The sequence below is a fragment of the Macaca nemestrina genome, chromosome 15 (genome assembly GCF_043159975.1).
Source record: "Macaca nemestrina isolate mMacNem1 chromosome 15, mMacNem.hap1, whole genome shotgun sequence".
Taxonomy (NCBI): domain Eukaryota; kingdom Metazoa; phylum Chordata; class Mammalia; order Primates; family Cercopithecidae; genus Macaca; species Macaca nemestrina.
In genome coordinates this window covers 19,502,791-19,529,483 of record NC_092139.1, presented here as the reverse complement: position 1 = coordinate 19,529,483, position 26,693 = coordinate 19,502,791, and the positions used below count along the sequence as shown (strand labels likewise).

The window sequence follows — 26,693 nt, the reverse complement described above, 5'->3', positions numbered from 1 at the left end:
TGACGTAAGATGGGGGTATAAACAAAGAAGCAAGGGCTAGATGACCTTATGTGGGGCATGGTTAGGGAACAGGAATTCCATTGTATCCAGCAGGGTAAAGGGGGTAGGAGGAAAAGAGAAAAAGTTCCCAAGACAGGGAACCAGCACCTGTCAACACCAACACACACCTGGTAAGTAGCAGGGCTGGTCTTCAAATCCAGGACTATGGGGCCAATGCATGGAAACAGAAGCAGCTTGTAGACTTCGGCGGTGGGGCTGCCAGAGTGGGGGAATTAAAGAAGGACAGGCTCTGCAGCCCAAGTGCCAGATGCCAAAGGCCTGCAAGGGCTCTAGGACCTAGTTCCAAATCAGAGCTCCAGGCACCATCCAGTGGCCACTAGCGAGATTGCAGGAGAAAAGAACATGAGAAAAGAATCCCCAGAGAAGCCAGTGCGGGCCACCTCCAGGGAGGAGGAAGAGAAGGAGCCTGGCCTTTGCTCTCAGTGCCCCCTATCAGTTGACTACCCTGCTCCAGTTTGACCTCCCCACCAGGTTTCTTCCTGGTGCAACTGATGTTTTCTCTCTGTGTGATCTTGGGCAGGCAACTCTGGCCTCTAGGCCTCAGTTTCCCCAACTGTAAAATGAATGATAAGGCAAGGTGAGGTCACATGCCAAGTCCATAGGTCTTTAGCTCATCTGATCCTCATGACCAAATAAGATGATCATTCCCATCCCCCCATACTCCAGACCCTCCTGACCACACATAGTTCGTGCTTCACTCACCTGTAAAGTCCTCCATGGCCTCCTGCAGAAATTCCAGCCACCATTTAAGGATCACCTCTCCAGGATTTCTCCCTCCTCTCATCTGAAGTTCCCTTTTTCTGCTACAGGTGTGGTCAGGTGGACCTCAGCCCTTCTAGCCCAGAGCTCCCTCAGCTCAAGAGTTTTTCTCAATCGTCAGTTTCTCCCTCTTCACCAAGCCTAGCAAGGTGCCCGGCACAGAGTGCTTAAGAGCAGCTGCTCTGAAGTCAGTCAGCCTGGCTTCAAGCCTCGTGTGGTAGGCAGAATGGCCTTCCCTGCAAAGATGTCCATGTTTTAATCCCTGGAACCTGTGATTTCACCTCTCATGACAAAAGGGACTTTGCTGATGTGGTTAAGATAGAGAGCTTGAGGCCAGGCACGGTGGCTCATGCCTATAATCCCAGCACTTTGGGAGGCTGAGGCAGGCGGATCACCTGAGGTCGGAAGTTCAAGACCAGCCTGACCAACATAGAGAAACTCTGTCTCTACTAAAAATACAAAAAATTAGCTGGGAGTGTTGGCACACACCTATAATCCCAGCTACTCAGGAGGCTGAGGCAGGAGAATCCCTTGAACCTGGGAGGCGGAGGTTGCAGTGAGCCGAGATCGCACCATTGCACTCCAGCCGCCTGGGCAACAAGAGCAAAAGCTCCATCTCAAAAAAAAAAAAGATAGCTTGAGATGGGACGATTATCTTTGATTATCAAGGTCATGCCAATACAGTCAGAAGGGTCTTTATTAGACAGAGACAGGAAGCTCAGAGTCAGAGAGAGATGTACTGATGGAAACTGAGGCTGAAGTGATGTAGGGCCATTACCCAAGGAATTCAGGTAGGCTCTAGAAGCTGGAAAAAGCCAGGAAACAAAAGCCTCCAGAAGGAATAAACCCTTGCCAACATATCTTAGACTTCTGACCTAAAAACTGTAAGGTAATAAATGTGTGTTGTTAGCCACGCAATTTGTGGTAACTTATTAGAGCAGCCACAGGAAACATCGTGGTTCAGCTTCGTACTGGTTATTTTACTGCTGGAAACTTAACCTTTCTATGCCTCGGTGTCATCTGTAAAATGGGGATGATAAAGGCAATAATTCTTATTTCCCAAGGTGGTTGCAAGTATAAAATGAAAATACCCGCAAATCAGTTACAATAACGCCCAACACTAAATATGTTAGCTGTTACTATAAGAATAGTTAATAGCTACCATTAATTGAGGGCCTGATAGGTACCAGGCACAATGTCACATGCCTTAGAAGAATGTCCTTGATTCTCCCCATCACCCTTGGGGTAAAAATTTCAATCTCCACTTTGCAGATGAGGAAACAAACACAAAATAATTTTCCCCAAATCACTCTAAGACTGGAAGCATTTTAAACTTCGTGGTTTCTTGCATGCACCTGGGAAATGGTACTGGTTTGTGTTCTTTGCTGATAGAGGTGTTTTGGGAGGGGTTGGCAGGGTGACAGAAGGAAGGCCACAGGCTGGGCAGACAGGGGTCCTGATACCTCCTTCTCTTCCTACCTAGTACAGGAGGGAGTTAAAATCGGGCAAAGCTCATCTATCCACTTCCACCCCATCCATTTAGGGGTTCAATTACTGCCTCTCACTTTCCCACCAATGCCACCCCCACCCCGCACCCCCACCAGCGCTCAGTCCTAGCAGCTTTTGAGCCAGATTTGGGGGCACTATGGGATAGGCCTGGCCGGAGAGCGAAGCGTTCAATCCGCTGGGGAATGGGATGGCGCAGGCTTGCCCAGACCCCAAGGATTCCTGTTGAGCCCCCTCCCTTCCTGCAGCCTGCATAAGGAGCCATCTGTTCTCGGCTGAATAAACAAGCAGGGGGAAGAAGCAGCCCCGGGTCTCCTGCCCCCGAGCCCGACCCCCTCACAATGCGCCTTTCTCCAAGGAGACGCCGCCCGGGCGCCACCAGAGTGCGCTCCGTCTGGCTTCCCCTCCCCCTGGCGGCGCAGCAAGCCCCAAAAACGAACCCTGTGGAAATCAGATTTTTTTTTCTTTCTTTTTTTTTTTTTTTTAAGAAAACAAATCCAACAAAGAACTGAGCGCAGCACGCGGCGAGGGCATGCCGGTCTAGCACGTGCCCCTTCCGCCACCACCCGCTATCCCCCTGACCCAGCAGTCCGCCTAATGGTCCGGGCGAGGCCAGCTCAGCTCTGTGTCGGAAGCCCGCCGGCGCCTCCGCCCCGACAGCCCAAGCCCGACGGGCCCAGGTTCTGCCTGGCCCCGGCGCACTGTCCATGGTGCCGCGCCCCAGCCCGGGTCTGGGCCGCCCGTGGCCCTCACTTCTGGTTGGCCAGTTGGTTCTCCAGATGCTCCAGGCGCGCCGTCAGCTGGGCCAGTGAGCGGTTAAGGAGGCCGTTGGGGTTCGCCGAGGTCCCTTCACTTTCCCTCCAGCCCGCGCCACCAGCCCCAAAGGATATGGTTCAGCGTCAGGCTCTCGAGCGCCCCCAGAGTGCGGCCCTGGAACTCCACGAGGCTTTCGCATTCGCATGGGCTCCGAAGCTCTGTCCCTGCGCTGATGCCCTCCTCTGTAAGCCGGGCACAGACGGTCAGGGGGATGAGAAATTGCGCTAGCTTGGGCCCTCTGATTTCCCTGCACTGGGCCTATGGTTGAGTATATGGGCTTTGGATTCAGAGAGACCTGGGCTGAGTCCCAAGCTAAGTAGCTGTGAGATCCTGAAAAACTCATTAATCTTTCTAAGCTCAGTTTCCTCATCTATAAAATGGATATAATGAAAGAATGTATGCATTAGTGGCTTCGATGATTCATTCACTTGTGTACACGCGAAACTTACAAGACTGTTTATCAAATCTTAATGCTCATTGGAATCATCAGGAGAGCTTGTTAAAATATAGATTCTGATTCAGAATGGAGAAGGAGCTCAGAAGGTACATTTCTAACAAGCTCCCAAATGATGCTGATACTCCTGGTCTGCGGACCACACTTTGAGTAGCACTCTCCAAATAAAATTTTATGCAACGATGAAAGTGTTCTACACCTGCCCTGTCCAAAGCAGCAGCCACAAGCTACATGTGACTGTTTAACACTTTAAATGTGACTGGTGCTACCAAAGGACTAAAATGTATCTTATTTTAATCAATTGTAATTAAATAGATACTGCCTACCTTTGTGAAAAAGCACAGATCTAGAACACTGCCTTGTTCAAGTAAATACTTTACAGCAGGGGTCCCCAACCCCCAGGCCATGGACCAGTACCAGCACATTACATGAACCAGTATCAGTCCATGGCCTGTTAGGAACTGGGTCACATAGCAGGATGCGAGCAGCCAGCAGGCAAGGGAGCTTAATCTGTATTTATAGCCGCTCCTCATCACTCCTATTACAACCTGAGCTCCTCTCCTGTCAGATCAATGGCATTGTTAGATTCTCATGGGAGCACAAACCCTATTGTAAACTGTGCATGTGAGGGATCTAGTGCATGCAGCCTTCTTATGGAAATCTAATGCCTGATGATCTGTTTATTACATGATTGTATATTACAAAGTAATAATAGAAATAAAGTGCACAATAAATGTAATGTGCTTGAATCATCCCAAAACCATCTTCCCCACCACATCATGGAAAAATTGTCTTCCACAAAACCACTCTCTGGTGCCAGAAAGATTGGGAACCACTGCTTTATAGTGTATTTCAACTAGACCAGTGATTCTCAAAGTGTGGTCCTTGGACCAGCAGCATCAGCATCGTGTAGGAATTTATCAAAAATGCAAATTACCAGGCAACACCCCAGACTTACTGAATTAGAAAATCTAGAATTGAAGCCCAGCAATTTGTGTTTGTTTTTGTTTTGTTTTTTGAGCTCTGTCACCCAGGCTGGAGTGCAGTGGCGCAATCTCAGCTCACTGCAACCTCCACCTCCTGGGTTCAAGTGATTCTCCTGCCTCAGACTCCCAAGTAGCTGGGATTATAGGCGCGTGCCACCATGCTCTGCTAATTTTTTGTATTTTTAGTAGAGACAGGGTTTCACTGTATTCGCTAGGATGGTCTTGATCTCCTGACCTCGTGATCCGCCCACCTCGGCCTCCCAAAGTGCTGGGATTACAGCCGTCAGTCATCGTACCCAGCCGCAATTTGTTTTTAAAGGCCCACCAGGTGATTCTGGTGTGACCTAATCTTTAGGAACCAGTGACCCTGATCCAACTCTATCTCCCCACACATCAGCATCTTGGGGGTTGGGCAGGAGGTCTTACAATTAAAATTGGCACATGTTTTTTCTTAGCAGTACATAAAATAGTGATGAATCTTAAAATGAATGGTATCTTAGATTCACTGAAATTCTATAAGCATGTGCCATTGTTAAGATTACAGGGAGGCTGAGCGCAGTGGCTCACACCTGTAATCCCAGCACTTTGGGAGACCGAGGCGGGTGGATTATGAGATCAGGAGATCGAGACCATCCTGGCTAACACAGTGAAACCCTGTCTCTACTAAAAATACAAAAAATTAGCTGGGTGTGGTGGCACACACCTGTAGTCCCAGCTACTCGAGAGGCTGAGGCAGGAGAATCTCTTGAACCTGGGAGGCGGAGGTTGCAGTAAGCCGAGATCGCACCACTGCACTCCAGCCTGGGCAACAGAATGAGACTTCATCTCAAAGGAGAAAAAAAAAAAAAGAGAGAGAGAGATTACAGGGAATAACGCAGAAAAAAAAAATGCTACAACAAAAGTACCTTAGGAAAAAAAGAAAAAGGATTACAGGTAGTGAAATAATAAACACAATGCCTGCCATTTAACCTTTGAAAACACTGCTGTAATGATTTAAAAGTTGTGTCTTCATCTTAGTCTTATATGTACTATGAACAAACTGCTGTAAGTCTTGTTATTGATAACAATCCACAAAGACCCCTAACTTCACAGATAGAGAAACAAAGGGTTGGAGACGGGGAACAGTCATACCACCAATTGGTAAAGAGCTTTGACCACAGAACCCAGACTTCTCTTAGAACTCAAGAGCTACAGGTAACCTTGGACAGCTAGTGCCTCCCCTGTTACAGAAAAGTTAAGGTAGGTGTGGGGGTAAGTGACTTGTCCAAAGTCACACTGCAGGGCCTGTAAGAGTCAGCACAGGAAGAGCTCTGAAAGAGCCCCTAATCTGAAAGAGCCACAATAATTAGAATTAGCTGGGAGGCGGGAAGGGAGGAGAGTTGGGGAAAGGAGTGTGTGTGTATATTTGTATATGTATATACATGCACGTGCGTGTGTGCGCACACATACACACATATATATTATATAATACAGCACATATAGCATATTATATATACTTTTTTTTTTTTGAGACAGGGTCTCACTGTGTCACCAGGCTGGAGTGCAGTGGTGCAATCTCAGCTCACTGCAACCTCCACCTCCCAGGTTCAAGCAATTCTCCTGCCTCAGTTCCCGCCACCTTGCCCAGCTGATTTTTATATTTTTTGGTAAAGACAGGGTTTCACCATGTTGCCAAGGATGGTCTCGAACTCCTGATCTCAAGTGATCCACCTGCCTCGGCCTCCCAGAGTGCTGGGATTACAGGCATGTGCCACTGCGCCCAACTCCACTACATATATTTAAAAAAAAAAAAAAAAAAAGACAGATTCTCCAGACCCAGACCAGCCCTACTTAGTCTGTTTCTGGAGCTGGAGGCCAATAAACTGGAAGAAGAATCACATCTTAAGCCTGGGTTAGTGTCTAAAGTCTCTAGAGTAAAAGTTACTCTGGAGATTTCCCTATATCACCTAGAGCACAGTACACAGGACTCAAGAGCCCCCTTCTCCTCCACAAGTAGAGTTAGTCTCCTTTTCCTCAGCTGAGCACCAGATGATGAAGTAGAGGGATTGCACTTATGAGGTATGCTGTCCACATAAAAAAAAGAAAGAAAAAGAAAAGAAAAAAACATGCCTTTGCATACTTAAAATATACCCAGTCCTGCCACTTTGCCAAGTTCATAGGGTTGAATTCTAACAAGTTCAGGGGATATATGCTGTGACTCCACTTACAAATGCTGTCTGCTGTGCCTTCAAAAAAAAATTCCCAAATTATTCTGAACCTCCACTGATTTGGGGGACTGGTAGCCTAGTCTAGGATTTCTTAGACTTTAATATGCTTACAAATCACCTGAGAATCTTGTCGAAGTGCAAATTCTGATTCATTCGGTCTGGAGAGCACCAGAAACGCCTCAGTTCTAAGAAGCTACTGGGTGACCGCCCTGCCGCTGGCCTGCGGACCACATCTGGAGTAGCAAAGCTCTGTCTAGTAAGCCTAACCTCTGGCTATAACTACAGAGGAGGTAGGGATTGAATAGGAAGGGGAGATATCAGAGGGCGGGCAACGAGAGAGAGGAGGAGCCCCGAGAGAGATGCGCTCACCTGGGCAGATGCTGCCTCTGAGGTTCTGCAGCAGGTGCGTCATGGTGCCGAAGTCCGGGGCGTAGGACACGTGCAGTTCAGCTGGCTCCGAGGCGATCTCACGCAGCTCCGCCTCCACCGCCTTGCCCACGCCCACGGCATACATGGCGATGCCTACAGGGCCGGGGACTCAGAGGGTGCCCTAGGCCTCGGGAAAGCTGCCTGCCCACGTCTGACCCAACCCCAGCCCACTGTGTCCCATGCCAAGCCCACCTTCCTCCTTGGCACGCGCTGCCCACACCGAGATGTCATCCTGGGAGCGGCCATCTGTGAAGACCAGGCCAACGCGAGGCACGTTGAGGGCACGGGGCCGCGCACCCTGTGCCTCTGAGAAGCTGTGCTCCACCATGTGCCGCAACGCCAGCCCTGTCATGGTGCCGCGTTCCATGTACTCCACAGCCAGGACCGCCTGCTTCACCTCGGCTGCGGTGCCGTAGCGACCCAGAGGGAACTCGGTGCGCACGCGGCTCGAGAACTGCACCAGTCCCACGCGCGTGCCCTCGGGGGACACGTCTAGGAAGTCCACAATCTGGTTCACGAAGCGCTTCACCAGCTCGAAGTTTTGTGGACGCACGCTCTTGGAGCCGTCAACCAGCAGAACAAGGTCCACGTGGCCTTCCCGGCACCCTGCACAGCCAGAAGAGCTTGAATTGAGGGACTAGATTCTTGATTGGCAGCAGCTGTCTATCCATCTAGTCGTTCATTCGCAAACATTTATTATATAACAGATAACATTTCCTGAGTCCTTCCTGTGCCAGGCAGTGTGCTAAATAATAATAATTATCAACATTATCATCGTCATCATCATCGCCCTTGACATTTATTCAGTGCTTAGAACAAACCAGACACTCTGCTAAAAGCATCTTTTTAACAACAATCATAATGACCACAATAACTACCATTTATTGATCATCTACTATGTATCAGGCACACTTCTAAGCACGTACCAGTATTAACAATAATAATAACAAAACCATTATTTACCAACAGCTTACGATGTGCCAGGTACTGGGTGAAGTGCTTATATATATTCTCAATCCTCCCAATAAGCTTGAGTATTGTCCCCATTTTCTATAACCTGAGGTTCTGATGGATAAAGTGATTGCCCCCGATTTCATAGCTAGTACTGACTAAGCCAAGACATGAAGCCAGGTCCGTCTGACTCCAAAACCCATGCTCCTGAATGACTCTACAATGTCACCTCCCCTATTCCGAGCCAGGGAATTTGCTAGGACCAAAATGTGGTGTGTGTTGGCGTGGGGAGGTTTTGAAAAGTTTTGAAAGAATTAAAACATAATCCTGATCCATGAGGACGGAGCAGAGCAAGTCAGACACGCCATATGCTCTGGTCAAGGAAAGTGCTAGAAGAGAAGAGCATTCAGGGACCCCAAGGTAGGAATAGTGCATTCTTCCTGGAGTTGTTAAGGAAGGCTGCATGGAGGTGATGGCATTCTATCTGATTTTTGTTATAAACTGAATGAGTGTGTTTTCCAAAATTCATTTGTTGAAACCCTATGTTTTAATTTTAGTCTTGGGAGGTGAGATCTGTGGAGGTAATTAGGATTAGATGAGGACATGAGGGTACAGCGCTCATGAGTAAAATTACTGTCCTTATAAGAATCTGAAGAGGTCAGGCTTGGTGGCTCCCAGGACTTTGGGAGGCCGAGGCAGGCAGATCGCTTGAGGTTATGAGTTTGAGACCAGCCTGGCTGAGATGGCAAAACCCCATCTCCACTAAAAATACAAAAATTAACCAAGCATGGTGGTACGCACCTGTAGTCTTAGCTACTCTGGAGGCTGAAACAGGAGAATCAGTTGAGCCCCAGAGGCGCAGGTTGCAGTGAGCCGAGATTGTGCCACTGCACTCCAGCCTGAGAAACAGAGGGAGACTCGGTCTCAAAAAAAAAAAAAAAAAAGAGTCTGAAGAGGCTTGCTTCCTGTCTTCACATGTGAGGACACAGCAAGAAGACTGGTGTGTGTGTGTGTCTGTGTGTGTGTGTGTGTTGGCGTGGGGAGGCTTTGAAAGGTGTGCCATCTAAAAATCAGAAAACAGGCTTTCATTAGACGCCATATCTGCTGGCACCGTGGTCTTGGATTCCTCAGCCTCCAGAATTGTGAAAAATAAATGTTGTTTAAGCCACCTAGTCTATGGTACTTTGATATAGCAGCCTGCATGAACCAGGACAGTCTTGAAAGATCAGTAGGAGTTTGTCAAAGCAGTAAGGGACAGTCTAGAAGGTGGGATGCAGCATGTGCAGAGGCTTGGGATCTAGGGAGTTCCTGACACATCCAGGGAGGGGCAGGCCAGTAAGACTGAAATGTTCAAGTGTGGCAGGAGATGGGCAGATGGAGTTGGCTGAAGCTAGATCGTGATGACCTAAGGCAGTGGTTTCAAAATTTTTATCACAGCCCACAGTAAAAATAATAATAATGATAATACATCATGAGACATTTCACATAGAACTAAAGTTTCAGAAATAATATAACTCTACAGGCAGTAAACTCTATATTGTCTTCCATTCTTTATTTTTTTAATGTTGGTTGTAACCCAGAGATTTGATTTCATTATTCATTAATGTGGTTCTGCTCACCATTTGAAACACTTAGGAGTAAGTCATTTGATCTTTCTTCTGTAGGCATTGGTGAGCCATATAAGGCTTGTGCACGAAGGAGGAATGTAATCTAGTATGTATTTTTTAAATTAACATTGACAGCAGAATAGAGGATTGTAGAAAAGAGATGGAGGCAGGGAATGGCATACCCTCCAATGTCACCCCCACCACACACACACATTCACACCACAGCCTAGGGGCCACAGCAAGGGCAAAGTCAAGGACACTCTGAATGTGGGCAAAGGGGCAGAAGCCAATAGAACGCCCTCCCACCCGTTACTCACGGTCGCAGCTCTTGCCATCTGCCTGAAGTTGCCGCCCCTCGGGGCACAGGCAGCGGTAGGAGAGGCCCTCGCTCACACACTGGAACTCACAGCCATGGTCCACGCCATTGCAAAGGTCCCGGACTGAAAGGAGAGACAGGTCAGGATGAGTCAGGATGGACCCCACCAGCTAAGATCTCTTACCCCTCCCGCAAATGTAGGAGAGGCCGTCTCACCCTGACAGCTCCTCCCATCCGGCTGCAAGTCATGGCCCTCTCTGCAGTGGCACCGTGGCCCACCAGGGGTGCTAACACACTCATGCTGACAGCTATGGTTGCCAAAGCTGCAGTAGTCAATGGCTGGCAGGAGGGAAGAAACAGCAAGATGTTGCCTCTGATTGGAGCCCTCGGAGGCCACAGTCCAGGGTGTGGTGGGAGGGCGGGGGTGTTGCTCACCCCTGCAGCTCCTCTGGTCCTGCTGGAGTACAAAGCCAATTTGGCAGCGACAGAAATAGGAGCCCGGGGAATTGACGCAGTGGTGCTCACATCCATGGGTTCCTTCAGCACACAGGTCAATGGCTGAGGAAGAGATGGGGTCAGTCTATGCCCAGGGCTGCCCTTCTCAGCTCTGGTAGCACAACCACCTGCGGAAATTTGTAAGAATACCTATGCCTGGGCCCCAACCCCAATAATCCTGACCTAATTAGTCAGGGCCCCTGTCCTCAAGATGCTCTCTGACTTACAGAGGACAGGTCTGGCCACTTTACCTGCCTGAGCCTCCATTTTTCTATTTGCAAAATGGGAATATAATGGAAAAGAATGATTGCTATTCGCAGCTTCCTTCTGTGGAAGTTGGGGAACTATTGCCCTGTTGAGCATCTTGATGGTCTGGACAGGTAAAGATGGCTGAGAGCTGGACTGGAGACATGATAATTACCCTGTATAAAAAAGTGAGTATTTGGGGTTCCTGGAAAGGAGATGAGAGTGGAGAGAGAGAGAGAGAGAAAAAAAAAAAAAAGAACAAGAGAGCCAGTATGAAGATGAGTAACTCTGTGGGTTGAGGCTGCCCGTGAAAAATCCCTTGTACTGGGCTGACTGAGGACTTTTAGAAACAAAGCTGTCTAATATTCAATCATAATGAGTTTTTCTGTGTGTGTGTGTGTGTGTGTGCTATGAGTTCCTTAGCACATACACACTTGTGTGTGCCCCTGCATACACGTATATAAACCAAAGAAGAGGTTGATGAACATGCATGGAACAAGAACAGCATGTGCAGGGTTGAGAAATGAGAGAGGATCCATAAATCAAATGAATTTAGCAGAGGCTCACAGCAAGAGGTGACCACCAGAACGTAAGCACTTGGGGGATTTTCAGAGGTCTTGGAGAGGGATTTGAATGTTAAACAGTCATCACATCAGAGTTCAAGCCAACTTTTAGTTTCTGGAAAGAAGAAGACCCCGGCTGACATCTGGGTTATCAGGATTACAGGATTTCTTTTCCCAGGTTGTTGTGAGGCTGAGAGATAATAATGTGTGTAATGCTCCTAGCACAATGTCTAATACTAACTTGGCACTCAGTAAAACACCCAATTGCATAAGCAAGGTATTCTGTGCCATAGCTTTTCAGAAGACAAAAATGAAGAACCAGCTCAGACCTGTAATCCCAGCACTTTGAGAGGCCAAGGCGGGAGGATCTCTTGAGCCCAGGAGTGTGAGACCAGCCTGGGCAACATAGCAAGACCCTATCTCTTAAAAGAGAGAATCTTGAAAGATTTTCAAGGGCAGAGGGGAGCAGCAAGGGCAGCTCAGGTAAGCAGCACACAAAGAGCTCACGGGCGGCATGAGTGGGGAGTCCCACCTAACTAAAGACCCCCCAACAGTATCTAAGAAGAGAAACTGTAAGGACGTGCCTGTAAGAAGACAGGAACAGCCGGGCGTGGTGGCTCATGCCTGTAATCCCAGTACTTTGAGAGGCCAAGGTGGGCAGATTACTTGAGGTCAGGAGTTCGAGATCAGCCTGGCCAACATGGTGAAACCCTGTCTCTACCAAAAATACAAAAAATAGCTGGGTGTGGTGGTGGGTGCCTGTGATCCCAGCTACTTGGGAGGCTGAGGTACAAGAATCGCTTGAACCCAGGAGGCAGAGGTTGCAGTGAGCCAAGATCACACCATTGCACTCTAGCTTGGGCAACAGAGCAAGACTCTGTCTCAAAAAGGAAAGGAGAGAAGAGGAGAGGAGAGGACAACAGAAACAAGTTTGGGAGGAGAATTGGAGACTGGTCTGAAAACATCAAGAAAGAGGGTAGAAAGCACACTGAACTGTGGGCTCCCATCAGGGACTTGTGTGAACCCAAGCAATACCTTTCTTTCTTAGGTCTGTAAAGCGATGGATGTGTGCTTTTACTGCCAAAGGCCCTTCCAGACTCACTGGTCTGATGTTGGGGCAATGGAGATTTAAAGAAGGTTCAGGAGCAGTGAGATTGCAGGACAGGGGTAGCTCTCACCCAAACAGCTCTTGTTATCTGCTGCTAGCTTGTAGCCCAGGTTGCAGGTGCAGTGGAACGTGCCCGGGGCATTGACACATTGGTGCTGGCAACCATGTCCCGGCTCAGCACACTGGTCCTTCCCTGAGGACACACAGGACTAGAATCAGCAGGGAACAGATGGGCAGAAGTCTCCAACAAGAGAGAGCTGGATGGGGATGGGGTCAGAGGCAGGCATCACCTTCAAATGGCTTTCAGAAGTAAATAACTAATTTGAGAGAGGCCATACCAAATGGGAGGGCTTAGGGAAATAATAAGGCTTAAGGAGCCCCTGTGAGTAGGCTCAGAAGAGGAGGCACCCAATTAGACATGTCAGTGGGCTAAGACAGGACTACGCAGGGGCAGGAGTGGGTAGGAGGTGGAGAGGTGTTAAATCGAGATGGGCGGAATAAACTCAAAACGTGACTGGAACAGCTCTTGTAGCATTTGTGGGAGGAGCTAAGATGATAACGGAAGACGCCATCCCCATGTGGGAGGGCCACGACTCTTTGGAGCAGCCCATCTCTCTTAGCTTTGAGAATCACTGGTTCCTTGTGTGCAGGGGATTGGTGCTGGAGTTTGACATTAAGCCTGTGGTAAGCTGTGGCGGGCAGGGCAAGAAACTATAGTTTGCTCCTTGTTGATGGAGCCTGAGCAGAAGTGGTCAGCGCTGAAATCTGACACAGCCTGCGGTAGGTCAGAGCAGCTCTAACTGGAAAGCGCGGGGCCACCCCACGGGATGGGATTTACTGTGGTGGGAAAGGAATCCAAGCATTTGGATTAAGAGTTCGAGCTTCACTCCAGCACCCTCCTAACTCACCACACAGCCGGCTCTGGAACTGCAGGCCGAACTCCTGGATGAGGTCGAAGGACTCTACGAGGAAGACGTGCTCGTCTAGCGGGGGCGATGCCATGGCGCGCAGGGAGCCCACGTCCGCGCGCTGCACCCCCACCGCGTAAATTTCAATGCCGCGGGCGCGGGCCTGTGCCGCCACCTCGGCCACGCGGTCCTGGGGCCGCCCATCTGTCACGATGACAGCGACGCGCGGCACACGTTCCTCTGGCGGGCGCGCGCCCTCGGCCACGCTGAAGGCCACGTTCATGGCGTACTGGATTGCCAGTCCCGTCATGGTGCCTTGCGCCAGCGGCACCAGGTCACGGATGGCGCGTTCCATATCCTCGCGGCGCGAGAACGCACGGAGAGGGAAGACGCTCTGCACTTGACTCGAATACTGGATCACGCCAACGCGCGTGGCGTTGGGACCCACGTTCAGGCCTCGGAGGAGGCCCACGAGGAACTGCCGCATGGTCTCGAATTCGAAAGGGCGCACGCTGCGGGAGCTGTCAATCACGAACACCAGATCCAGGGGCCCAGTGTGACACCTGGGACCTGCGGGGAGATCAGTGAGGACTCTCCTAGGTCAGCAAAGCCTCACCTCCGAGGAGAACCCCAGGGAAACCCAGAGGAAATGCTGCTATGCCGGCATAACAGCGCCCAGCACAGCAAACGCAGATTAGATAGATGCACGCACTCGGCATGTGCCTAGTACCTGGGCTAGGAGATTTCACAAATTCCCTCATCTTACAGCTCTGAGGGCTATTCTGAGGAGGTATTACCCATTGACGAGGGGGCAAGGAAGCGTCGCAAACTCAAAGCCTGCAGGGACCAGGCAGGGAACATGGATGAACTGGTTGGGTTAGGATGGTGGAGACCCAAAGAGCCCCTATCACTCCTAATTGGGCAGGAAGCTCCATCCAAATGCTGCCATGCGCCTGCAAACTGGATGTTAGCAGATTCCTGGATTTTTCAAGAGAAGTACTAAACAGGGATTTTTATGTAAAATTTCCTGGTTTTTTCATGTTTTCAAATAATTTTTCCAAATTAAAAACCCAATGGGCAGTTACTGCATGTGCCCAAAACTAAGCCACATCCTACAGATGAAGAAACTGGGGCCCAGAAAGTTGAAGTGGGAAACTTAAACCCAGTCCCATATGTTGCAAAGCCCTTGCTTCCCTCTCCCCAGCAGGAGGAGCTGGCTGCAGAAGAAGGACCTGCTTCCGCTCCCCTCCTCCCACTGGTGAGGTCTGGGCCCCAGTTCACCTGCCAACTGGAGCTGGCTTTCCCAGGGCTGAAGAAGGAACAGCAACACGAGCCAGCAAAGAAGGCCTCTCATGGCGCTTGGGGACAGAGAATGGAGCTGTTAGAGCCTGGAGGGAGGAAGGAAAACAGAAAAGAAACATTATTTACAGAGCTCTTATTCTGGGTGATAGGCACTTGGAGGGGGAAGTGAGTTAGGGGTTTGTTTATTTTACTAATCTCTCTATTTTTGTGCATGTTTGAAATGTTTCAGAATTTAAAAATTCTCATCACAGTGGAATTGGTGGGAAACACAAGAGATTCTTTTTTTTTTTTTTTTTGAGATGGAGTCTTGCTCTGTTGCCCCAGCTATAGTGCAGTGGTATTATCTTGGCTCACTGCAACCTCTGCCTCCCAGGTTCAAGCGATTCTCCTGCCTCAGCCTCCCGAGTAGCTGGGATTACAGGCTCCTGCCACCACACCTGGCTAATTTTTTGTATTTTTAGTAGAGAGAGGGGGTTTTGCCATGTTGGCCAGGCTGGTCTCCAACTCCTGACCTCAGGTGATCCTCCCACCTCGGCCTCCCAAAGTGCTGGGATTACAGACATGAGCCACCGCGCTCAGCCCACGAGAGATGATTTGTGGAACTGCAGAATACTAAATAAGAATAGATACATAGATACAAATACAAAAATTCAACAAAAAAAAACCAGGTCTTTCTTAAATGTCAGGCACAGTGTTAAATGCTCGTCACGCATTGTGGCATTTTATCCTCTCTGCAATTTTAAGAGTAAGGCTGTGATTGTCCCTATCATACAGACAAGGAAATTGAGGCTCAGAAAAGTTAAGCGCTGGTACCTAAAGTCATTCGGCCAAAAAATGGCTGCGACAGGACAGAATCCCACGCCTGCAGGTTTCTGTGAGCCATTCTGGGCGTTTGGTGCCTCTCCTCCTGCCAGGCGAATCTCTGCAGACAGAAGCCCTTCCCCACCTCGGCCCACTCCCCTACACACACAAGGTTCTGTGTGGCTGTCTTTGCAACTCGCCAACACCCCCACCCGCCAGACTCCTCCATACACACAAACACAGACACGTACTGCCCAATAGCAGGCGGCGAGGAGGGGCTGCGCCCTGTTGCGGAGGTTGAGCGCGGTCGCGCGGCAGCGAGTGGACCAAAACCCATCGCGCACAAGAACGCGCGGCTTGGCGCCTGTTTCCCGCCTGCTCTCAGGAGCGACCGCCAGGGGACGCCCGAGACGGCAGGGGGCGTGGGAAGCCCACATCTGCCCAGCAGGTGCGCCAACCCCGAGCAAACACGGGGCTGGGGCCCGGGGCCTTGGAGATAAGGCCTGGACAGGATATATCCCGCGCAGGAGCTAGGGAGCAGGGGTGTGCAGGGTTCCAGCCACAGCAGCACTGGACTCGTCCAGGGGTGAGGAGTGAGCAGCTGGGGCCCCGTAGAGTCGCCATGGACACTGCAGGGGCAGCAGGTGAGCGCTCACCCTCCCGTGGCCCGGAGATGCCCCGTGAGAACTACGAAGGATCCCCCCCCCCACCTCGCCCCACTGTACAAATAGGAAAACTAAGCCCCAAGAAGGCAGCCCGCCGAGCTGCAAAAGCAGGATTAGAACCTAGGGCTCCTGGTTCCCCTTCTCCCTCTTGAGGCCCCCTGGCGCCTAGAAGTCACTAAACCTCTTTTCCTTCCAGTTCCTACCCCACCCCCGCGCCCCATGCTGGAGCTGTGTTAGCCATTTTTCTGTTGCTGTTTCCTGGCAGAGAGAGCCAGCCGCCCCTAACCCAACCGCAGCCCCGCCCCCGCCCCCCAATTCCGTGAATGCGCCTATTCTGAGCAAGGCCAGTGCCTGCTTCTCACTCCAGGCGACCTTCTCATCCTGGATTCTTCTCCCCTTTCCCCTCCCAGGCCTGGTAGAAGAACAGAAATCCCTCTGGCAGGGCCGGTCGTGGGAGGGTGACCAAGCAAGATGTGGCAGCACTGGTGGAAGTGGGAGGGCGGGGAACCCTTCTCTGGTTTGGGCCACAGGAGAGGCCAGCATCCCTGGGCAGCATGAGGGCTAAGGCACAAGGGGCCTCTGCCACCTCCCATACTTTCCCACCCGGAGATACCTCTGGGCCCCCAAATCTTGGTTAAGGTTCCCCTCATCCCATTCCTGGTCTGAGCCAACTTCTCACCTGGCACCCTGCCTCCACCCCAGGAATCCTAGAAAGTCACAACAGCGACTGCCTCGAAGTTCATCACCTTTCCAAACCCCTCATTCTACAAAGAAAGGAACTAGGTCCAGAGAGGGTAGTGTGTTGCTGAAGGGCACACAGCGATGTCTGGCAGGATTGACACTAGAACTCGGGATTCCTCTGAGGAATTAATCCTTGCATTAAAAAGAAAGATTCAGAGATGCCCTGAGGTGGGGCTGAGAGAGTGGAGCAGCAAGGGAGGAGAGGCCTGTAAATAATTTCTCAAATGTCCCTTAGGGACATTTCAGGGGGTTCCTGGAGGGACGAGAGTAGAAAAGGGATGACCCTATTTTGATGGCTTTGCTGGTGGGGGCTCGATTTGGAAAGGACCCTGCAGAAGTGGGGAAGGGCACTGCAGGTCAGACAGGGCACCATAGGCGGTGCCTCTGCTAAAATACAGTTGCCTGATCTGGCTTGATGCCTACTCCCCTGCAGACCCCTCAATGCCTCCCAACCCTTTGACTCACCTGAGCCTGCCGGACAGATCAGAGATGCAACTGCAGAGCGAAGCCGACAGGCGGAGCCTCCCGGGCACTTGGACCAGGTAACGATGTGGCAGCGTGCCCTAGGTGGGGACTGCCAGGCAGCTGGAGCACGCAGAGGCGGCGGCCGCATTTAACCCAGGGCTGGTGGGTGGGGAGGGGAAGCGCAGGCTGCAACCCCTCCTACTGGCAGGGAGGCATCCCCCCCTTCCTCCTGAGGCGGGGCGAACCCAGCACCCCCTGCTCCTACCACCCTTGGAGCTGCAGACAGGGCTAGCTGCGGGCCAGGCTGGAATTCGGCTACAGCAGGAGACTGGGGAGACTGGGGCAGCCACACTCCGCAGCCGGAATTCATTGGAAGCTTAGAAGGCACTTCCCTAAGGAGAGCCCCACGGGGTGGAGCGGTTCTGGCTGTGGCTGCTGCCTGTCTGGCCTGGCTTTCGAGGGTGCGGTCCTACGCTGTCCCCTCCAGGAGTGAGGAGAGACTCCGGTCCTGCCAAGAGGATAAAGGGCTCAGAAGGACAGCCTCAGTTTTCATGGCTCTCCTGGCCTCAACCTGCTAACCCCCCAAATGTCTCCCACCTCCCCTCCTCTACTTACTCCCTGCAATTGCTTGAACCCACCCACCCACACCGCTCAAGAACCCCAGACTGAGAAGCCACCAGGCCTCTAGGCTCTAACCTGGCTAACTGCAGAACCAATGTCATCTGCCTTGACTTCTGTAATCAAGGGAAGGAAAGCCAACACAGCAACAGGTCACTTCTCATGGGAGAAAAGGAAGAATATGACTTTGGCCTCAGAAAGGCTCAGATTCCCCCAGGCCACCCCCCATCCTGGGGACAAGGTTTTGGGCCCTTTTCTGTTTGCAGGCAGGAGGCTAGAGAGCGCTCCAGGCCAGGAGCCCAACAAAGGCTCCCCCTTCCCCTCCCTGCTGCCTAGGATGGGGAAGCTTCATCTCTACTAATTCCATCAGCCCTAAAATACTCTTCTCCATCCCAAGGCCTGTATAAGTGTGGCCTTTGTGTCACAGCCACGTGTCCCTATGGCCCTGGGCTCCAATGGGCATGGTGCCAGACCCGCAGAGTGGAACCTGGGTGGTCCCGTGGGCTCCATGCAGGCCTCATTGAGCACCTCGCAGCCTAAATATTTAGCCTGCAATCTTCAGCCAAGTCTCCTCCTTACCTAATGCTTCCTCTTCCTGATCCCACGGGGGCAGAATATAGAGCAGCCCCCCCCCCCACTTACTCTAACCCCCTGCCCACTTCATTTTACTCAACCTGAGTACTTGGAACCTGTGCCACCTTGACCCTTCTTCCTGTGGCTGGTCGACCTGCCTGCCCCACTCCCAGGTCATCCCCAGAGCACACCACCATTCTGAGGGGAGGCGTGCGCAGGTGCCTGCAGCAACAGTGTGAACAGACTGTGCGGATCGTGCATGCCAAGGTGGCCCAGAAATCGTACGGAAATGAGAAGCGGTAGGTGCCTCGGCAGCCCCTCCCAGGTCTCTGCAACTGTCAGCCCTATGCACCCCTCCATCCACCCATTGGGCCTCTTTTAGACCCAGAAGAGGCCTCAGGGCTGAAATCTCAGCTATTGGTCGACCAGGGCCTTGACCCTCAGCCATCATTAGCCCCCACTTTGGTCTACAGTTCTATAGCAGGAGATTTCCTGTGAATCTCCTGTCTCCATTCATTCACTCATTCTCCCATTTATTCACTTATTGATTCATTCAACAACTACTTACTGAGTGTTTATCATGTATGCACCAGGTACTGTGGGTACTGCTGGGCACTGGGCATACAGCTGAACAAGACAGAAACAGCCCCTGCTCCTTAGCCCACACTCTCACTCAAGTGTGGAAGAGACAGACAGTAAACTCCCCACAAATCAGTAAACAAGACACTTGCAGATTATGATGTGCACTAGAAGGAAAACTGGACAAGGCCATTTGACAGAAACTGGAGGCAGGGGAGACATTAGCTAGAAAGGTCAAGGAGGTCAAGAGACCTTTTGGGAGGTAACATTGGAACTGAAACTTGAATGTTAAAATGGAGCCAGACAGGAGAAAATCTGGGGAAAGCATGCTACAATTAGAAGGAACAGAAGGGCTGGGCACAATGGCTCACACATGTAATCCCAGCAATTTGGGAGGCCAAGGTGGGCAGATGACCTGAGGTCAGGAATTCGAGACCAGCCTGGCCAATATGGTGAAACCCCCTCTCTACCAAAAATACAGAATTAGCTGGGCGTGGTGGTGAGAGCCTGTAATCCCAGCTACTCAGGAGGCTGAGGCAGGATAATTGGTTGAACCCAGGAGGCAGAGGTTGCAGTGAGCCGAGATCATGCCACTTCACTCCAGCCTGGCAACAGAGCAAGACTCAGTCTCAAAAAAAAAAAAAAAAAAAAAAAAAAAAGGCAACAGAAAATGGGAAGACCTTGAGGCTGTACCAACTAGGCCTGTTTGAGGTACAAAAGAAGTCACAGTGGCTGAAATCAGAGAGAGGAGTTGTAGGAAACAAGTTGGAGAGGGAAGCAGAGGTCAGATCGCAGGAGGACTTTTAATTTTTAGCCAGTGGAGGATTTTAAGGAGTTAACATGATTTGACTGACGTTTCTAACAAAACATTCTGGCCAGCCTGGTGGTTCATGCCTGTAATCCCAGCACTTTGGCAGGCCCAGGTGGGCAGATTGCTCGAGCCCAGAAGTTCCAGATCTGCATGGACAACATGACAAAACCATGTCTGTACAAAAAATACAAAAATTAGATGGGTGTGGTGGCTCGTGTCTGTAGTCTCAGCTACTCAGGAGGCTGAGGTGGGAGGATCAGTTGGGGAGGCAGAGGTTGCAGTGAGCCGAGACAGCCGAGATCAAGCTACTGCATTCCAGCCTGGGCAATAGAGCAAGACCCTGTCTCAAAAAGTAAAAAAAGAAAAAGAAAGAAAGAGAGAAAGAGAGAAACAGAGAAATAGAGAGAGAGAGAGAGAGAGAGAGGGAGGGAGGGAGGGGAGGGGAGAAGGAGGGAGCACTGTGGCTGCTGTGTGAAATGGGAAGGAGATAGAAACAGAACTTTCTGGAAATAGACCAGTTTGAAGGCTGATGTTGTGGTCCAGGCAAAAAGTAATGGCGGCTGGGATGAAGGGTGAGGTGGTAAGAAGCCAGTGGATTCTGAATATATTATATTTTGAAGGTGGAGTGGATAAGACTTTCTGATGAGTTGAATGAGGGATGTAAAAACAATAAGGGTTTGGATATGAATGGGGTTTACAGTCATGAAAAAGCGTGGGGAGGGGGGTGGGAGCGGGAGGAGGAAACGAAGGTTCTGCTGGGTTTATGCTACTACCTTGCGGTGCTTACAGGACAGCCGAGTGGAGATGGATGCACGAACTTATCTCCACAGGTTCTTCTGCCCCCCGCCCTGTGTCTACCTCTCGGGGCCCGGATGGAGGGTGAAGCCAGGGCAGGACCAAGGTGAGGGCGGACTCAAGGGCTGCCGGCCGCCTGCTCTGTAGGGAGAAGCACGAGGTTGGGCCCGAGGGGGGGCGGTTCGCAGGCGCAGTTTCCCCGCGCCCTCTGGCGGCGAGCGTGGCACCTGCGTCCTCCCGAGTCCTTCCAGAGCCAGTTCGCGTCCCTTTCCAGCTCACCAGGCCGGGGAGACGGGGCCCACGGTCTGCGGTTACATGGGACTGGACAGCGCGTCCGGCAGCGCAGCTGAGACGCAGAAGCTGAATTTCGAGCAGCAGCCGGACTCCAGGGTGAGAGCGCACGGGAAGGGGTCCGATTCCTGCTCCCATCCCTGCCTCTCCTGGGAAAGGAGGTCTCCTTTATTACTCCCTTCCGAAAGCCAAGAGATAGGTGGGGAGACCGGGAGGCCAGGGTCCTGCCTTAAGGCAGAGCCTGAGAGTCTGGATGGTGGAGCTTCTGGTCACCTCCGACGGGGCGAACGTCCGATATCTGGGAGAGGTTGGTTCATCCGACAGGGGAGGGCTGGGATGAGACGGCCCTGTCCCCGCGAGCCCCCTAGGAATTCGGCTGCGCCAAGACCCTGTACATCTCAGATGCAGACAAGAGGAAGCACTTCCGGCTGGTGCTGCGGCTGGTGCTGCGCGGGGGCCGGGAACTGGGAACCTTCCACAGCCGCCTCATCAAGGTCATCTCGAAGCCCTCGCAGAAGAAGCAGTCGCTCAAAAACACCGATCGTGAGCAGGGCGGGGCCTGATGCGGGAGGTGCATCCAAGCCCAGAGCAGCTACCCCAGGTGGGGGTAGGCTGCACTATAGGGGTGGGGTCAGAGTGGAAAAGGTAGAGTGGGAGCTGAGAAGGGAAGGAGTCTGGATGAGAGGGTGCGGCCCAGGCCTGGGGATGAGAAGAGTTGGAGGATGAAAAGCAGAGAGGAAAGGGACAGATACCAAATTCCAGGTTGGGAGTTGGGGTCCCAGAACAGACAAAAGTTGAACTAGACAGAGTTTGAACTAGGCAGGGGGGTTGAATTAGGGACAGACTAAAAGTGACATAGGCGGGGCACAGTGGCTCATGCATGTAATCCCAACAATTTAGGAGACCGAGGTGGGCGGATCACTTGAGCTCAGGAGTTCAAGGATAGCCAGGGCAACATGGCCAAACCTTGTCTCTACCAAAAAAAGAAGTTAGCTGGGCATGGTGGCCTGCACCTGCAGTCCCAGCTACTTGGGAGGCTGAGATCAGAAGATCACTTGAGCCCAAGAGGTCGAGGCTGCAGTGAACTGTGATAGCACCACGGCAGTCCAACCTGGGTGACAGAGTGAGATGCTGTCTCAAAAAAAAAAAATAATAATAAATAAGTTTTACTTTTGTTTATGAACTGAACGATGTCCAGGCAGCAAAAGGAGCAGGCAAAGGTTCCGAACCAGGACTGCAGCAGGCCCTAGAAAAATAGCTGTGAACTGGGAATGCCCAGTTCACATTGCCCAATGTGTCTAGGCCCATAGGCACATCAGCCAGGCCGGCACAGGGCCAGAGGATTGGAAACTGTCTGGAACATCCAAGGGACCAAGCCAGGACAGGGCACTGATAGCACCAACTAACCTTAACCCTCACCCCCTCCCTCACCCTAATCCTAACCCTTACCCTCACCCTCACCCTAATCCTAACCCTCACCCTCACCTTCACCCTAACCCTAACCCTCACCCTCACCCTCACCCTAACCCCTAATCCTAACCCTGTCCCCTCACCCTAACCCTCACCCTCACCCTAACCCTCACCCTCACCCTCACAGTGTGCATATCCTCCGGCTCAAAGGTCTCCCTCTTCAACCGCCTGCGCTCTCAGACAGTCTCCACACGCTACCTCTCTGTGGAGGACGGGGCCTTTGTGGCCAGTGCGCGACAGTGGGCTGCCTTCACACTCCACCTGGGTAATGACATCTGCAGGCCCTGGGGCTGGCACTTCACATACATTAGCTTATTTAACTTCCACCACAATTCCTTAAGGAAGGTAAACTCTGCCCCATGTGATTAAGGCACAGAAACACAAAAAGACTGGACCACAGTCCCAATGAGCTGATGACTGTTCCAAGCTATTCTGACTCTGTTATCCATGCCCTTTCCCCTTATATCAACTAAATTGCCTGCCCCCAACCCCTGCCCCCAGGGCAGACATTTGTGAGGATGGCCTCAGATGGCCTCTCCAGAATTAAAAACTTCAGTGTTAGTGGCTCCCCTGAGAACCACCCCCTCCCGCAGGGCCCATGTGTGATGTGAGGAAGAGCCAGAGGCAAGAAGGCAGGGTTTAAGGCAGAAGCTTGGGGGCAGCTGAAAACCTTGTCTCTTGCTTTTTTTTGACCCCCAGCTGATGGGCATTCTTCCCAAGGAGACTTCCCACCGCGAGAGGGCTACGTTCGCTATGGCTCCCTGGTGCAGCTCGTCTGCACGCTCACTGGCATCACTCTACCTCCCATGGTATAGGAAGGGAGGGTATGCCTGGAGGGGTCCCCTCAGATCTATGCAGAGAATGTGGCACACACAGGCAGGGCTGGAGAGTGAGGCCCCAAGGCAGGGTGACAGCTATTCTCACCCAGTGTCGCTTAGGACCAGACAGAAGTCAAAGCTCAGCGGGAGTCTGCTAGTGCCTGTGTGGCTATTGGAGTAGCAGAGAGCTGGCTGGGAGGGCAGCCTCTGGATACCCAGGCTCCTTGCCACCACCATTCTTACCACTCTTCCATTGCAGATCATTCGTAAAGTAGCCAAACAGTGTGCGCTCCTTGATGTGGATGAGCCCATCTCCCAGCTGCACAAGTGTGCATTGCAGTTTCCTGGCAGTCCCCCAGGAGGGGGTGGCACCTACTTATGCCTTGCCACAGAGAAGGTGGTGCAATTTCAGGTAAGAAGCAGAGAATACCAGCACCAAGTGTCCTGGAAAGTGAGAATGCAGAGAACCACAGAATATAAGATCATCACCTCACGATGGTTGCTACTTCCTGAGCAGCCTCCCATGGAACATTAAAGTCATAGACCCCAGGACAGAATCATAGGATGTAGAAAAATAGTAATAAGTAATAGTATGAAGTGATATTCCTTCCCAAAGAATTTTAGAGTCATAAAATAGTGGGATATAGCTAGGCGCGGTGGCTGACGCCTGTAATCCCAGCACTTTGGGAGGCTGAGGTGGGCAGAACACCTGAGGTCAGGAGTTTGAGACTAAGATTGGCCAACATGGTGAAATCCTATCTCTACCAAAAATACAAAAATTAGCTGGCCATGGTCGTGGGCGCCTGTAATCTCAGCTACTCAAGAGGCTGAGGCAGGAGAATCGCTTGAACCCGGGAGGTGAAGGTTGCAGTGAGCCGAGATCACACCATTGCACTCCAGCCTGGGTGACAAGAGCGAGACTCCATCTCAAAAAATAATAATAATAAATTGGGATATAAAATTGTAGAATGTAAATAAAAATCATGATAGGTAATAGAGAGCAGAGAATTATTGAGCAAAGACTATTTGAAGCACAGATAAAGACACAGAATGTAGGAAATTATAGAATGTGGAAAATCATAATTATCATTAAGCAGTAGTACTCCCAAAAGAGTATTATCATAGAATGTTAGGAGATTGAATTATAATATGTGGAAAATAGCAAGTAATATTCCTTCCCCAAGAATATTCCTTCCCAAAGGAACAATATTCCTTCCCAAAGAATATTAAAATTGTAGATTATTAGAGCATAGAATTGTACAAAGTGTAAAAAAAAAAAAACAAAAAAAAAACAAAAACAGAATTCTGGAATCCCAAGAAAAAAGACCCTTAGAAATCAACTATCCCAGGCCAGGCCAATTGTTCACACTTGTACTCCCAACACTTTGGGAGGCTGAGGCAGTAGGATCACGAGGCCAGGAGTTTGAGACCAGCCTGGCCAACATGGTGAAACCCCGTCTCTACTAAAAATACAAAAAAATTTATCTGGGTGTGGTGGCCGGCACCTGTAATCCCAGCTACCCAGGAGGCTGAGGCAGGAGAATCGTTTGAACCCACTAGGCGGAGGTTGCAGTGAGCTGAGATCAGGCCATTGCACCCAGCTTGGGTGACAGAGCAAGATTCAGTCTCAAAAACTAAGGAAGGAAGGAAAGAAGGAAGGAAGGAAGGGAGGGAGGGAGGGAGGGAGGGAGGGAGGGAGGGAGGAGGAAGGAAAGAAGGAAGGAAGGAAGGAAGGAAGGAAGGAAGGAAGGAAGGAAGGAAGGAAGGAAGGAAAGAAAGAAAGAAAGAAAGAAAGAAAGAAAGAAAGAAAGAAAGAAAGAAAGAAAGAAAGAAAGAAAGAGAAAGAAAGAAAGAAAGAAAGAAAAAGAAAGAAAGAAAGAAAGAAAAGAAAAAGGAAAGAAGGAAAGAAGGAAGGAAGGAAGGAAGGAGAGAAAGAAAAAGAAAGAAAGAGGGAGGGAGGAGGGAGGGAGGGAGGAAGGAAGGAAGGAAGGAAGGAAGGAAGGAAGGAAGGAAGGAAGGAAGGAAGGAAGGAAGGAAAGGAAAGGAAGGAAGGAAAAATCACCTAGCCCAACAAGCTTACTTAACTCTAAGTGAGAGAACTTAAGGGCACTGTCCAAGCTGAGGGGACAAGTGAACCCCAGAGCCTAGGATTAGTATCCAGTTCAGTCTAATGCAGAAGGCCACGTGCCGTGCTGGCTCCCTAGGCTGGTGGCCACCATGAGAAGCTTCGGCCTCGTCCCCTCGGGTCTCCTCCCAGGCTTCTCCCTGCCCCAAGGAGGCGAACAGGGCTCTGCTTAATGACAGCTCTTGCTGGACCATCATCGGCACCGAGTCGGTGGAATTTTCCTTCAGCACCAGTCTGGCGTGTACCCTGGAACCGGTCACTCCGGTGCCTCTCATCAGCACCCTAGAGGTGAAGCTGGGCGCTAGGGGCGTTGGGCAGGGGGACCTTGCCTGCAGTGGAGAGTGGGAGTGCTAGTGAGTGGGGGGTATCAGGTTCCCGCCCTGCTCGGTTCTCTCACCTCACCTGGTCCCACCCTCCCCCAGCTGAGTGGCGGGGGCGACGTGGCCACGCTGGAGCTCCACGGAGAGAACTTCCATGCGGGGCTCAAGGTGTGGTTTGGGGACGTGGAGGCGGAAACCATGTACAGGTACGGGGTGGGGAGGCAGCCTCCCTTGGGCCCCGGGGAGCTGGGGAAGGGGGCGCACGCGTCATCAGAGTCTCCGCAGTTCTCACCCTGGTGCTGCACCCCCAGGAGCCCGCGGTCCCTGGTGTGCGTGGTGCCGGACGTGGCGGCCTTCTGCAGCGACTGGCGCTGGCTGCGCGCTCCCATCACAATCCCCGTGAGCCTGGTGCGCTCCGACGGGCTCTTCTACCCTAGTGCCTTCTCCTTCACCTATACCCCGGAATACAGCGCGCGGCCGGGTCACACCGGCGTCCCCGAGCCCGCCACCGACGCCGACGCGCTTCTGGAGAGCATCCATCAGGAGTTCACCCGCACCAACTTCCACCTCTTCATCCAGACTTAGGCGCGCCCGGGAATCCCGGCTGCCCACCGCGGAGGGCTGTGCCCGAGCCAGGCGCGGGGACGTGTTTCTGGGATCTAGGCCCTGCTTCCTTGCCCCTTTGCTGTAGAAGGGCAGCTGAAGGCTCACCCTAGAAAGCGGGCCTGGTGGCTCTTACCCGGCTTACTCCCTCCCTCCTCCTTACACATACAGGAAGACACGACCTGAGTGGTGCTGTCTTTGTGTCCATCGTGTGTGGCTCTCCCTGTCTTCATCTCTTCTCACTCTGTCTCTAAACCTCTCTCTTCCCCCTCCCCCTCAGTACTTAGTCTACGGATCTATTTGTG

The 26,693-nt window shown here is 51.5% G+C and overlaps 2 protein-coding genes across 7 annotated transcripts; one reads left to right on the top strand and one right to left on the bottom strand.

Moving 5' to 3' along the window:
* Positions 1–2,693: 2,693 nt before the first annotated feature.
* LOC105496435 (matrilin 4) lies at positions 2,694–17,880 on the bottom strand. Of its 6 annotated transcripts, XM_071079234.1 has the most exons (11): positions 17,386–17,878; positions 14,693–14,799; positions 13,412–13,981; positions 12,574–12,696; positions 10,527–10,649; positions 10,308–10,430; positions 10,093–10,215; positions 7,410–7,823; positions 7,158–7,310; positions 3,216–3,323; positions 2,694–3,133 (listed from the first exon to the last, which is right to left on the bottom strand). In XM_071079234.1, exons 2-11 carry the CDS (start codon positions 14,763–14,765, stop codon positions 3,075–3,077), a joined length of 1,869 nt encoding a protein of 622 aa, XP_070935335.1. In that variant the 5' UTR covers positions 14,766–14,799; positions 17,386–17,878; the 3' UTR covers positions 2,694–3,074. The 6 variants fall into 6 exon arrangements, with proteins under 6 accessions (XP_070935335.1, XP_070935330.1, XP_070935332.1 ...); XM_071079229.1 differs by having other exon boundaries at positions 2,694–3,323; XM_071079231.1 differs by lacking the exon at positions 17,386–17,878 and adding an exon at positions 15,766–15,848 and having other exon boundaries at positions 2,694–3,323.
* Positions 16,137–26,370, top strand: LOC105496434 (recombination signal binding protein for immunoglobulin kappa J region like). Its single transcript, XM_071078902.1, has 13 exons — positions 16,137–16,235; positions 16,445–16,670; positions 17,354–17,462; positions 18,750–18,875; positions 20,797–20,867; positions 21,036–21,151; positions 21,421–21,595; positions 22,650–22,787; positions 23,222–23,331; positions 23,600–23,752; positions 25,598–25,753; positions 25,888–26,006; positions 26,100–26,370. Exons 1-13 carry the CDS (start codon positions 16,137–16,139, stop codon positions 26,368–26,370), a joined length of 1,869 nt encoding a protein of 622 aa, XP_070935003.1.
* Positions 26,371–26,693: the final 323 nt, after the last annotated feature.